Source organism: Mauremys mutica, chromosome 10 (assembly GCF_020497125.1).
Source record: "Mauremys mutica isolate MM-2020 ecotype Southern chromosome 10, ASM2049712v1, whole genome shotgun sequence".
Classification (NCBI taxonomy): Eukaryota; Metazoa; Chordata; order Testudines; family Geoemydidae; genus Mauremys; species Mauremys mutica.
Window position 1 is genome coordinate 82,014,643 of NC_059081.1, and position 14,040 is coordinate 82,028,682.

General features: G+C 58.8%; 1 protein-coding gene across 2 annotated transcripts in view; it reads left to right on the forward strand.

Annotated features, from left to right (window-relative positions):
- The window catches only part of SLX9 (SLX9 ribosome biogenesis factor), a 109,710-nt gene extending 99,636 nt beyond the window's left edge, over nucleotides 1-10,074 (forward strand). For both annotated transcript variants that reach the window (XM_044978532.1, XM_044978533.1), the window contains exons 4-6: nucleotides 234-387; nucleotides 6,922-6,990; nucleotides 9,444-10,074. In XM_044978532.1, the coding sequence (XP_044834467.1) occupies nucleotides 234-387; nucleotides 6,922-6,990; nucleotides 9,444-9,567 (347 nt within the window). In that variant the 3' untranslated portion in view covers nucleotides 9,568-10,074. The remainder of the gene's footprint in view (nucleotides 1-233; nucleotides 388-6,921; nucleotides 6,991-9,443) is intronic.
- The last annotated feature ends 3,966 nt before the right edge of the window (nucleotides 10,075-14,040 follow it).

Genomic DNA, 14,040 nt, shown 5'->3' on the forward strand with positions numbered 1-14,040 from the left:
CCCAAACCCCGCTTTCCATCCAGGATTTATAATGGTGTTAAATATATAAACAAGTGTTTTTATTTTCTAAGTGGGGTGGTCGCTCTCAGGCTTGCTGTGTGAAAGGCGTCACCAGTACAAAAGTTTGAGAACCGCTGCTCGAGGCCATTATCCAAATCATATTTGTCCTCCCTTAGCTGTGGTTCGGGTGCTTGGGAATTGACAGTCTCTTTCCGGTCTTGTTTGTGACTCAGAAATAGAAGGTGTGAAGCTGGCCAGACAGAAGCAAAAAGCCGAGGCAAAGCGGAAAGCGACGCCGGTGGTGGGAGACATGCAGCCTTTGATGGAAGCCCTGCCTGAACTCTCCGAACTGACCACGGCCAGCAAGGCCAGAAAGCAGCCCAAGAGGTAGGTACCGTCTGGTGGGCTGCTCTCTTTTGCTACTTCCTGCAGCGGGTACTGTTGTCATGGCGCTGCCAGCCGGTCACCTTGGTGGCTGCACACAGTGGACCGCTCCCCTCGCCCAGTCCCTCTGACTGTCCGTGCTCTCTGCTCTGCATGAAACACGTGGCGGCAGCAGGCTGCCGAGAGCAGCTCGCCTGGGTGTCCGGGGTGACATGGTGCGTCCCCGTGGGCACCGAGTGTTGCTTGCTGGGGGGGAGAGGGAGGCTGGCGTGGCCCAGCAGGGGGAGACGAGCAGGGTTTGCAGCGGCGGGAGCAGGCTTTGAACAACCAAGTGCTTCTGAAGCTAGCCCCGAAGGCAGGACAGCACCGTGCGTACAGCCAGTGTCGCAGCACAACCATGCTGAGGCTCCTGCCACGCGCCGGCGATGGGTTAATGCGAGAGCATGTTCCATTGGCCGTAACAGCAGCGCGGGATTTCCTCCCAGTTCCCCAGGGACACTCGGGGTGGGTTCGTCACAGAAGTGCCCGATGAATTAGGGCTGGCATTCCCGGCTGACAGGGCGCCACTTGCAGCTGACTCTGCAGAGCTGGGCAGAGACAGACAAGGGGCTTCCTTTGGCAGCAGCCAGCCTCTCTTGGAGCAGTCGTGCGCATTCCTGTTCTTCTGACCATCTGAGCTTTCTCTGAATTCCCACCCTACCCCCTGCACATGTGGACCTGTCCCTGGGACTTCTCTCTAACACAGCGCCTGTCTCCCCAGGCCAGCCGTGACCTCTGACCAGTGTCCGTTGCCTCCCTGGTGTTGTGTGTGGAGGGAGGGGGTTTCTTGCGAGTAGCCAAATCGGAGAGAGAAGCCTTCATGCTCTATGTAAACGTATCCCCATCGGCACACGCTCTGCTAGGCCTGCAGCTGGGAACATGCATTTACCATAACGGGCAGGGATTTACATTCGGGCTCCAAAGACACCTTGGCGAAGCACTTGAATCTCGGAAGTGGTGGGTCGAGTCTTCATTTATTCATTACATTTGAACGTTTTTAGAAGGTCTCTTTCTATAAGTCTATAATATATAACTAAGTAAATAAGGTTTTTAAAATGTTTAAGAAGCTTCATTTAAAATTAAATTAAAATGCAGAGCCCCCCGGACCGGTGGCCAGGACCCGGGCAGTGTGAGTGCCACTGAAAATCAGCTGGCATGCTGCCTTTGGCACGCGTGCCCTAGGTTGCCTACCCCTGCTGTAGATCTTCTGGGCAGCCCAGCCACAATTTACTTGCCTGCTCCCCAGGCAGGGTCAGTGGCATGGAGGAACAGCAGCTCTGCCTGCCATCCAGGGAAGAGCCCCACCCCAGCTCGGGCTCTCCCCATGTGGTGCCAGTGCGCGGAGGTTGTTTGAAATCCCCAGAAGAGGCTTTGATAGGATTAGAAGCATTGCATAAATGCAGGGTAATGCTCCAGTGGTTTGTCAGCGTTATTAATAAAAGATTAGATTCTCCAGGAATTTGATCTCCTGCTGGGTAAGAGAGCATCACAGTGAGGTTTTTATTCTCATTTATAATGAATGAAGGCAACAAAGTGTAATGAAACAAGGCTGCCATTCATAGCCAGAGCAAGCCGACCGGCATCTCAGCACCGCGCTGCCGGAGTGGAGAACAAGCGCTTCTCCGGGCACTACAGCTGGCAAACCCATTGCGAAAAGGGCTAATGTTGTTCTGGGCTGTCCGAACAGGAGTGTTGGGTCGGACACGGGAGGCCATTGTCCCGTGGACTCCACCCTGGTGAGGCCTCAGCTGGAGGACAGAGAGATGGCCAGATTGGAGTCTGGGAGAGAACCACAAAAATTATCAAAGGTTTAGAAAACCTGACCTACCAGAACAGGTTAAAAAACTGGGCACGTTCGGCCTTGAGAAGAGATGACTAAGGGGGAGCTTGATAAGTCTTCAGATATGTTAAGGGCTGTTATAAAGAGGATGGGGATCAATTGTTTCGTCCATGTCCACTGAAGGCAGGACAAGAACTAATGGGCTTAACTGCAGCAAGGGGGATTTAGGATAGATAGCAGGAAAAGCTTTCTAACTCCAGGGATAGCTTAGAGCTGGTACAGGCCTCCCAGGGAGGTGGTGGAATCCCCGTCACTGGAGGTTTCTAAGAACAGGTTAGGCCTGCCAGGGATGGTCTTAAGTTTACTTGGTTCTGCCTCAGCCCAGGGGGCTGGACTTGATGACTTCTCGAGACTCTTCCAGCCCCATATCTCTGAGATTCTGCCTCATGGGTCTGGGTATGGATCAGAAGCATAGTATGCCTGCAAACAGAACTGCTGCAATTTCTGCCAGAATTGTGCATTCTCAGGAGCTGCTGGATTCTCCTGGGAAATGCCCAGAGAGACACCGTGAGGAGCAATTCTGCCTCCAGTAGGTGTTGTGCTTTCAGAGGCTGGTGTTTCTAGGAACACTTTCCTTTAAATGGGATTTGTTTCCTGGAGAGATGCCAACTTCAAAGCTAATCCTTTAGAAACTGAGTGTGACGTATGTTTAGAGCAGGCCCAGCCTCTGCTTCTGAACCCTCCCTGCCTGTGTTTGTAGCTTTGCAATCACACTGTACAAAACAAATGTTTTCTATCCCTGCTGCTGTCAGTGACCCAGGTAAACAGGGGACAGTGACAGTGCCAGGGAGGGACTTACAGCTCACAGGGTGCTGTCCCATACACAACGTAAATACCCTGAGCACACGGAGCTGTGTCCTCTCCTCTGGGGACTGTAGCTTTTGATGTTTCTTTAACAATAGTGGATGTGGCAGTGCGATGGCTGCATACACCCTGCGTGCGTGTGTCAAGCTGACTGTGCCCCTGTAGGAGTTTGTCTGCTTTTGCTGTTTGTTCCCCTCCCGAATTCGGAGTCCTGTCTGTGGAACATGACGAATGACTGTCGCGTTACATCACTTCCTGGCCGGTGGCTCTGAGCAGCAAGCTGGGGGTCAGCTGTCACCTCCCGAGGAACTGTGCTGTGTGGACAGCCCCCCACATCTCATTCAAGAGATCACAGTGTCCACGCTGGAGGGTTGGGCTTCGGACAGAACGCTGATGTTGGTGCGTCAGTCGTCCCACTTGATTCGGAAGATGGTGTCATTCAGGAACCTTGTGGTGTCTGCTGTACGCGAGCCAGGATTCGGAGCACAAAGGAATATGGGGCAGAGGAGAGGCAGAACAGAGGGAGGAGAACAGGAAGAACGTAGTAAAGCGAGGCAGAGAAATGGAGTGGAGGCCAGGAACTGCTGCCGCAGGAAGCTGCTATGGGGCTGGGAGATCTGACCAAGAGGGACGTGGAAACAGCTTTCCCAGTGTAGGCCAGCAGGATGCTGTTGCTGGCAACTAGTACAGGCCGCATTAAAGGGACTATCTTGGGGGAGCAACCCCCACCCCTCTGGCTGTGCTGGGGGTTCAAAACTTTGAGCAGGTCCCCCACAAACCATTTTATTCTGGCTGTTTTGTGCCAGCAGCCGCCTGTATCTCTCTGCTGGCCCTCGAGTGGAATAACCCTCCTCACTCTCTGCAGCTGGCTACAGTGCGTGTTGCTGGCACAGTGCTCAGGAGCTCTGCTCATGACCAAACATGGGCTGGGCCTGACATCCCCTCTTGTGGTGGGAGTCCTGGGCCTGGAGATGGAGTCGTTCTCGTCTCAGCCCTGCAGTCTGTGCTCTGGTGCTTCGGGGAGGCCACGCTTAGTGACTCGAGTGACAATTCCTTCCTTGCGGATTGCGCCGCTGGCTAATAGCCCACACCCCTGGGAAATGTTCAGATCCTAGGAACAGACGTTTGCTTTGGTTCCTTGTGGTCCACATTACTCCTCGCTTTGCCCGTTGAATTCCCTCACTGGGGGAACAGTCCCAGTACTCGCAGACAAGCTGTGCAGGGGTGGTAGGCTAAGCTGTTCTCGTGAGCCAATCCCTCCAGCCCCTTAACCACTCCAGCGCCTCTCCTCCGAGTCCCCTCCCGTTCGTAGCATCACTGCAGCACCCGGAAGCCAGCTTCCCTGTTAACGAACCTCCCTCTTCACCAGGGCCGCCCGGGGGGGGGGCAAGTGGGGCAATTTGCCCCGGGCCCAGCAGGGGCCCCCACGAGAGTTTTTCGGGGTCCCTGGAGTGGGGTCCTTCACTCACTCCGGGGGCCCCGGAAAACTCTCGCGGGGCCCGGCCTGGGCCCCCGGAGCTTCTTCACTCCTGGTCTTCGCTGGCCGGGGGTCCTTTTGCTTCGGGATAGAAGGACCCCCGCCGCCGAATTACCGCCAAAGCGGGACCCGCCGCCGGAGTGCAGCCGGGTCTTCGGCGGCGGAGGGTCCTTCCGTTCCGGGACCCGCCGCCGAAGTACCCCGAAGACCCGCGGTGGGGGCTGCACTTCGGCGGTGGGTCCCACTTCAGCGGTAATTTGGCGGCGGGGGGGCACTTTGGCGGCGGGTCCTGGAACGGAAGGACCCCCCCACCGACTTACCACCGAAGCGGGGGCCCCCCGCCGCCGAAGACCCCGGGCCCCCGGAATCCTCTGGGCGGCCCTGCTCTTCACCAGCGAGTCAGCTCTCCTTGGCTTTCCAGAGCCTTCTGAAATAGCGCCACTCTGTGCGATTTCCTTGGCTCTCTCCTCGGTAGGCGGGACCCAGACAGTCTCTCCAGGAGGTCAGACCCTTGGTTAGGCAGCTGCAAATCTTGTGCGTTCCTTGGGCTCCCAGCATCTGTATACAGGCACGAGTACCCTCCTCCGCCCATTCCTTCTCTTCTGCCCCAGGCAGGGAGCCAGTGTTACCCGCTGGATGTACGTGCCCGGTATTTTCATTGGGATTTGACCCGTTCCCCCTTGACTCTCTGTGCACTGCTCCCTGCCAAAGGCTCCCTGTAACCGACAGCAGGAAGCTGCTATTCCACCAGACTCTCTCCAGGTAATAAGGAGCCATCCCAGTGCTCCATGAATTCCAGATACACACGCCGTCCCCTTCTGCATGTGCTTCAGTTGGTCACCAGGGCTGGCTTCCAGCTTTCTTCTGTCCCACGTGGCACCAGGGAGCTGCCACCTGCAGTTCTCTGCACAGGCCCCTAAAGTCGCCTACAATCCGCATAGATGTGTCCCAGCTCTATGTGAGGGACACGGTGAGCACAAACCCTGGACGGTGCTCAGGCTTCGCTGGGCCTCTCTGCTCACACCTCAGGAACATGCCAGGTAGAAGGGGCTCCCAGGTCACCCGGTCTGACGAGCTGCCTGGCACTGGCCCGCAGCACCACCCAGCACCCTCACGCTGCACCCAGCAACCCTGAGACCTGACTGTAATGTGCCTCAGGCAGAGAGTCGGGGGCCCCCCCAAGTGCACCGATGACAGGGAAACACCCTGCAATACACCCAGGTAATCCTGGCAAGTGACCCGCACCCACACGCCACAGAGGAAGGTGAAACCTGGAAGGGTCCCTGCCAATCTGACCTGGGAGAAAATTCCTTCCCAACCCACCTATGGCGATAAGCTAGACCCTGAGCATGTGAGCAAGAACCAGCCAGACAAGCACCTGGGACAGAGAATGCTTGGCGCCAATTCGAAGCCCTGGCCTGAATTTGTTCCTGGCCTATGCCCAGCTCTCTGCTGTCCTCGCCACTTACTGAAACCAAGTCTAGAAGTGCCTCCCCTCTTGTTGGTTCTCATGGCCTGGTGCCAGGCGGTAGCACTTTCCACCCCTTTGGTCAGTCATCGGCAGTAACTAGGCAGAGCTTCTAAACAGACACAGGACTTTCTGTTCCAGTGCTTCCCCGCCCCGCCTGACTCCGGCTCCCCTAGCCGAAGCGGTGGTGGTGTTTGTGCCCCGCTGTATGTGTGGAGAGAGCCTCCTGTTGCAAGGAGCTGGGCTGGCTCTGGACCGAACTGGGGCAGTGCCGGAACGGACACAGCGGTGGGGGGACGTGCTCCCTGGATAGCTACGCAAGGCAGCTGGGCCGGCCAACCCTCCCCTCCACTAACATCTCACATGGTTTGTTTGGGGTTGTCCAGTGCATACGCCACTGACCCGCCTGCCTCACTGGAGCATCCACGGATTCAGCCGGGCGCTCGGCACAGCGGCTCTGGGAGACGTGGGTGGCTGGGGCAGGTAACTGGACAGGTCGCTCCAGAGGACCTGGGGAGGTTTTTGCTGCAGTTTGACCCCTAGTTTAGTTACAAGGAGGAAGTGGCCCCGCTGCCGAGTACAGAACTCGAGCGATGGCGGTGAGGAAGTGCCTCCGCCTGCCGTCCTGTGACCCGGAATTCCCCTCTCCGCCCCTCCGCCCGGCACAGCCCCAGAACCGCGCTGTGTGGGCGTGTGGCTGGGCACATGCATGGCAGAGATTGGCCTCTGCCTCCCTCGTGGGGACAGCTTCCGAATCGCTGGTCCCTTTGCCTCCCTTCGCCATGCGGCCCGTAAGAACAGCCAGACTGGGGCAGAGCAATGGGCTGTCTGCAGCCAGCAGCCAGTGCCAGGGGCTTTTGGCAAAATGTTTCCTTCTACAGACCTGTTCCCGTCTGTTCCCCTCTGCAGCCACGCGAGAGCGAAGGCAGAACCCACCGACTTCAACCAAATGAAGCCAGCCCAGAAGCGCAAGCTCCTGTAAGTACCCGGCTAACAGAGTGAATGCATGAAACAGCTGCCTTTGGCGACACTCACGCACCCGCTCGCCGCAGCTGCTCCCCGTGGCCGTGTGGCTGCTCCCCAGGGCCGTGTGGCTACTCCCCACGGCTCCCCGGGGCTGTGTGGCTGCTCCCCGTGGCCGTGTGGCTGCTCCCCGTGGCCGTGTGGCTGCTCCCCGCGGCGCCCCAGGGCCGTGTGGCTGCTCCCCGCAGCTCCCCGCAGCTCCCCGCGGCCGTGTGACTGTTCCCTGTGGCTCCCCAGGGCCGTGTGGCTGCTCCCCGTGGCTGTGTGGCTGTTCCCCGCGGCTCCCCGTGGCCGTATGGCTGCTCCCCGCGGCGCCCCAGGGCCGTGTGGCTGCTCCCCGTGGCCATGTGGCTGCTCCCCGCGGCTCCCCGTGGCCGTGTGGCTGCCCGGCTAGGAGTCGGTTTACCTGGGGCGTGGTTTTCCACGTCTCCTAGTGCAGCGTCACACACATAAGCCAAACCTGCCATTGCATTCTGGGCGGGGGGTGGCCATTCCTCGCCTGCCGCAGTTTGCCTGGGGTGTGTACTGGGGAGAATGGGCCCCTTGTGTCACACAGACGTGTCCCCAGGGCAGTTGGGTTTGGCAGCATCGGCCCCCACGTTGCCCTGGTGTGAAGGACGGCCCCAGTGCAGGGCATTGGAGCACTGTGCCGGGAGCGGGGGCTCCTCTGAGTGACCCCATGCAGAGGGTCGGCATGAGGCCGATGCCCCAAGGGCGCCCTCAGAACGGAGCATGAGGGACCTAGGGAGAATGGGGCTGGCGGCGACCGGCCCCTGCTTGGCCCCTCTTGTGTCTCCTGATGGAATCAGCCCATGTCTGCTCCTGTGCACCACACAAGCCCGAGTTAGTCCTGGAGAGCTCGTCCTTCCGCCTCGGGGGCTACGGGCCTGCTGGCCTAGCCCAAGCCTGCTGCACGCCCTCCCTGGAGCCTGAATGCAGACTGGCCGGCTGCCGTGGGGTTGAGTGGCCAGGCCCTGGGGAAAGGACGTGCCAGCTGCGTGCTCTCCCCGTGTGTCTGGTTCAGGGCCCATTTCTCACCAGAGGGAAGCTGGCAGGTCTGGCAGAGTGTGGGGCCAGCGCTGCCCCTGTAACTGTCCACGCTGGAAGCTAACAAGCAGCTAAATTCAGAAATCCCCTCAGTGGCTTGCAAGTAGCCTGCAGATGCAGTGAGCATTCAGTGCCCATCTGCACAGACTGGCCAAGCAGTGTCCTTGGTAGGGGCACAGACAGTGTTAGCTGTTCTCAGCTACACACGGGTCACATGCTGGGGCTGATACTTCTGGACAGTAGCTTTAGAAGAGGAAACTGTCCCAGTTCTTGCTTTTGGGGAACACTTTAAATGATTCCAAAATCTTCAGGAGACTCCCCCAGTTCTCGCTATAGAGAAGGGAAAACCCTACAGAGCTACAATTGTTCTCATTGCAAGCACTTACGGATGCCCATTGCTGTGTGTCTGGAGTCACTTTACAAGGCTTCCTGCCCAGTCAGCCTTGGTTGGCCCGGCGCAGGCGCGGCGATGGGCCCGGGCGCGGCGATGGGCCCGGCCTGGCGATGGGCGCGGGCGCGGCGATGGGCCCGGCCTGGCGATGGGCGCGGCGATGGGCGCGGCCTGGCGATGGGCGCGGAGATGGGCCCGGCCTGGCGATGGGCGCGGCGATGGGCGCGGGCGCGGCGATGGGCCCGGCCTGGCGATGGGCGTGGGCGCGGCGATGGGCGCGGCGATGGGCCCGGCCTGGCGATGGGCGCGGCGATGGGCGGGGCGCGGCGATGGGCCCGGCTTGGCGATGGGCCCGGCCTGGCGATGGGCGCGGAGATGGGCCCGGCCTGGCGATGGGTGTGGGCGCGGAGATGGGCCCGGCCTGGCGCGGGGTGTGGGCGCGGCGATGGGCCCGGCCTGGCGATGGGCCCGGCCTGGCGATGGGCGCGGAGATGGGCCCGGCCTGGCGCTGGGTGTGGGCGCGGAGATGGGCCCGGCCTGGCGATGGGCGCGGCGATGGGCCCGGCCTGGCGATGGGCGCGGGCGCGGCGATGGGCCCGGCCTGGCGATGGGCGCGGGCGCGGCGATGGGCCCGGCCTGGCGATGGGCGCGGCGATGGGCGGGGCGCGGCGATGGGCCCGGCTTGGCGATGGGCGCGGCGATGGGCCCGGCCTGGCGATGGGCGCGGCGATGGGCCCGGCCTGGCGATGGGCGCGGGCGCGGCGATGGGCCCGGCCTGGCGATGGGCGCGGGCGCGGCGATGGGCCTGGCCTGGCGATGGGCCCGGCCTGGCGATGGGCGCGGGCGCGGCGATGGGCCCGGCCTGGCGATGGGCGCGGGCGCGGCGATGGGCCCGGCCCGGTCGGCCCGGTTCTGGCTGGTCAGCGTAATACCTGCACAGTATCATTCAGAGTTCTCTTGCTTCTCTCAGGCAGGAGGAAGTGGCCAGGTTTCACGAGGTCATCGCAAACCCCGCGTACAAAGCCAATCCCCTGGCAGCCATCAGTGAGCATCTGTGCAAGCGACTGAAAGAGGAGGCAGGAAACACTGTCTGACAATTCAGCGAGGACTGGATGAGCCTGGTGCAAACGAGTCCAGCTAGCCACCACCAGCGGCTCCTTGAAAACAGTCCAGCAGGTGATGAAATCCAGCGGTCCTGTTCTGTCAGCAGGACTAATGTGATGCGCTCTGGACAGTGGCAGCTGTTTCTTGGCCAGCAGCCCACAGAAGGCAGCGTGTGTTACGAGTATCTGTGTGCCCACGTCACACACGGTGAAATCTGGACAGCTTCTCCCTGCCTGTTAAAAGGCACCTTTACGTTTTATGTTGCGTCTACTCTCAAGGGGTGTTGAACCTGCTTTTTGCTGCTTCCCATTGTGATCACCCTTAATAAAGAAATCCTCCAGTAACCTGCAGTGATGGTCCAAACGGCACGTCACGGGATACTGGAACTGCAGCGTGCCGACCATTTGTGTAGAGATTTATATAAAGGTCAGCGCCGCTGTTTAAAGAGACACTTAGTATGTTATTAACTTGGAAATAAACCCACTTTGACATTGGTCTCACTGAGTTTGTCTGGATTGTGTTTTGGCAAAGGCTGGTATAAGCATAAAGCCATTACTGTATCCAGTTACAAAGAGCAGATCATTTAAACAACCCCCCCAAGCCTGTCTTTCTATAGGCAAAGCCACTAAACTGATACTGTGGTGTAGGAATGAAAGGAGCTGCGCCCCCATTTGAGAGGATTGCAAATCTGACTTTCAACAAGTTAGAGAACTTGTCTTTCAGCAACACTGAACCTCTGTCATTTCAAATGGGGGCACTGCTGCCTTCAGGTCGGCAGTGCATTCTCCACCTGGCCTGCCGTCTGGGAAGGATCGCGAAGAGACTGAACATGAGTTCGCCTGGGAGAGCTGAACAGACGTTCCTAAACAATGGCAAAACATTCAAAAAACTCCTCTGAAAATTCTTTATATTGTTGCAATACTGAGCACTGTTACTTAGCAGCCAGCAGGGATAGATGTCAACAGTGTGCCCTTGTTGCCAAGAAGGCTAATGGCATTTTGGGCTGTATAAGTAGGGGCATTGCCAGCAGATGGAGGGATGTGATCATTCCCCTCTATTCGACATTGGTGAGGCCTCATCTGGAGTACTGTGTCCAGTTTTGGGCCCCACACTACAAGAAGGATGTGGAAAAATTGGAAAGAGTCCAGCGGAGGGCAACAAAAATGATTAGGGGGCTGGAGCACATGACTTATGAGGAGCGGCTGAGGGAACTGGGATTGTCTAGTCTGCAGAAGAGAAGAGTGAGGGGGGATTTGATAGCTGCTTTCAACTACCTGAAAGGGGGTTCCAAAGAGGATGGATCTAGACTGTTCTCAGTGGTAGCAGATGACAGAACAAGGAGCAATGGTCTCAAGTTGCAGTGGGGGAGGTCTGGGTTGGATATTAGGAAACACTGTTTCACTAGGAGGGTGGTGAAGCACTGGAATGGGTTCCCTAGGGAGGTGGTGGAATCTCCTTCCTTAGAGGTTTTTAGGGTCAGGCTTGACAAAGCCCTGGCTGGGATGATTTAGTTGGGGATCGGTCCTGCTCTGAGCAGGGGGTTGGACTAGATACCTCCTGAGGTCCCTTCCAGCCCTGAGATTCTATGATTCTGTGATGTCGGTGCCAGAGTTCTTCAGCTTCTTCACTCCTGGGACTTCCCAGTCAGGCACATGCTAAGTGAGGCAGCTCTCCCTAGCGAGGGCCAAACTTTCAGCTACGTTGAGCTTGGGCCCAGGCCTGCCCCCACACAACGGGCAACTGCGCGCAAACTGCCTTGATTTGGGCAGGTTTTGAGGAGGATCCTGGGCGTCTGTGTTTTCCCTTTTCCAGATGCCGTGTCTTTTATAAGCTGGGAAATGTGGCCTAGGTCTTCGGCACGGAAAGGGTTAATGCTGGGAGTAACTAGAATGACATGAAACAAATTGAAATGTGCAGATCCCAGGCTGACGCTGTGACCTGCAGGTAACTCAGTGTGTGCTGCTCTGCAGAGAGCTCTGGGCTGCTCCGCGCTGCACGGTTCGGTCGACAGACGGCAGCTAATGACGTATGTGTACGTGCTACAGCCTGGTGTAAGTGCCCAGCTACACGGACGTCATCGCGCCACCTCCCTGCGCGCCGTGGGGCTTGTCAGCGTAGCTAGGGCGACACAGGGCCTGGGGAGAGCTGGGCGGTTGGACCCTGCTCCTGGCTGGGAGCTGTGACATTGACAAGGCTCCGGGCAGGGGCAGGGGCAGGGGGCCGAGAAGCCAGGGCAGCTGGACCCGCTCCCCAGAGGCGAGAAGCCCTGCGTGGCTTCCCCTGGCTCCGAACGGGGAGCGGAAGGGGTGGGCAGCCCGCCAGGAGCCTGTGGGGCAGCCGGGCTCCCGGAGCTGCCAGTGGAGCTGAGCGACCGGCTCCCGGCTCCACGCGCTGCCCCTGCTAGGTGAGTGGAAGTGCTCCTGACTCACATTTCTAGTGTAGACATCGCTGCCGTGTGCGCGGCTCTGCACCTAGGGGGCAGCGCGGAGGGCGTTTCTCCTGCGCTGTCGCATAGCGTCCTGCCACCTGGGCCGCTGCTGTGCAGAGGCTCTGTTCTGGGCTGCCCGGAGGGGTGAAGGGTAACAAGCCCAGCTCGGCAGGTTATACACTTGTTTATGAAATCAGTAAACGCTGGTGACTGAGCCATACAAACTTGGAACTCAATCTAGAGCTCAGCGATCTAAGGCTGCTGCTGAGGTCACAGGTTAACGTGGTTACAAGCTGAGCGGCGCTGCCGGAAATGCTCATGATTGCTCTTGTCAGCAGTGCACTTTCACTGGGTACCGATAGGCAGAGGAGACTGCCACGCCTGCCTGGACGGGGGGTCTGGGCAGCTCCAGGAGGGGCCAGCTTGAGCAAATAAACCTCCCTCTGGCAGCTGTTACCCGTCAGGTGGGACTACTGGGCCGTCCTGGTCCTGGTTCTGAAAGATCCCCAGGCCAGAGCAACAGCACCACCTCCTCCAGGCCTGCTCCATGTTTACCCCTGGGATGTGAGCCTGCTGCCCTCTCCCGTGTCATCTTCCTGCTTTCCCCCCTTATTTCCCCGTCCGGCTAACAAGCCTCTTCCTTCGCCAGCCGGCACAGCTCCCCTGGCACTGCGGGGAGCGGCAGCCAGAGAGGCCGCTAAGGCAACGCTTCCGCAGCCTGGCGCTGCTCTTTGCCAGGGCTCAGAGGGGCTGATCAGACCATGGGCTCTGCCTGTGGCTCCCAGCTGCTAGGCCGCAGGTGAACGAACGCGCCCTAGACAGAAATGGCTCTCGCTCTCTTTGCTAGTCGCTCTCTCTCCCTGGGCCTCAAAGGAACCAGGATCTAACTGCAGCCATGGATACAGCAGCAGGGACCAAACCCAACCCCTTTTCCCTTAAAGGGAAAGACTCGCTACTGCTAAGGGAGTGAGGGAAATGTCTGTGGACGGGACATGTGGTGTAGTGGTTAGACACAGGAGAGCCAAGCCCCAACATCGGTATCTCCCTTCCAAAAGGGGATGGGATGGGTAGCTCAGTGGTTTGAGCACTGGCCTGCTAAACCCAGGGTTGTGAGTTCAATCCTTGAGGGGGCCACTTAGGGATCTGGGGCAAAAATTGGTCCTGCTAGTGAAGGCAGGGGGCTGGACTAGATGACCTTTCAGGGTCCCGTCCAGCTCTAGGAGATTGGTGTATCTCCTATTATTAAAGGCAGTGTGGGGGAAACGTGGCTCTCTTCTGTTACAGACCAGGGCTCTGTTCTCTGCCCCGCCTGCAGCAACTTCTCGGGAACCTTATTTATCAAAGGGGGCAGTAATATGTGGCTGACGTCCAGGACAGATGCTGAAGCTGTGCTGGGATGGGATATAGACACACACACAGCAGAGACAGTGGGAGACAGGGGACACTTTATGCCCCTGGCCTGTGGGGCAGGCCCCTGTTAGGACCAGCCCCAGCTGGAGAGGAGTTGAATGGCTAATAAAGGAAGGACATCAGGGCAGTAGGAAGGAGGCAGGAGGCTAAGGTAGAGAGTAGTAGGATCCTCTCTTGAGAAGGGAGCACTGGCAGAGGGCCAGAGAGACTGGGAAGGCCGGGATGGAGGGAGCTCCTGTGGTGAGGCAAGACCCCAGGGGGGAAGCCAGGGTTGGGTTTCCAGAAGAAAGAGACACAGGCACTTTGGGGAGGCAGGCGGGAGCCAGGCCTGCGGGGGGAAAGCCCTGGGAGCTGTCACTCAGTATGAGAGCTGGAGAGAGCTCCGCAGAGCCTGCAGTGGGCTAACAGCCCGCGGGGACGTCTACACTGCAGTTAGACACCGTGGCTGCCCTGCCAGCAGGCTCGGACTCCGGCTAAGGGGCTGTTTCATTGCGGCGCAGTCTGACTTGAACTTGAAGCTCCACCGGTTTTGGGGGAGGCTAAGGACATGCTTATGGAAATGGCAAACAGAAAGGCAGCTGGAGTTGCTGAAATCCCAGCTGAAACACGGGGGTCCTACATGTCT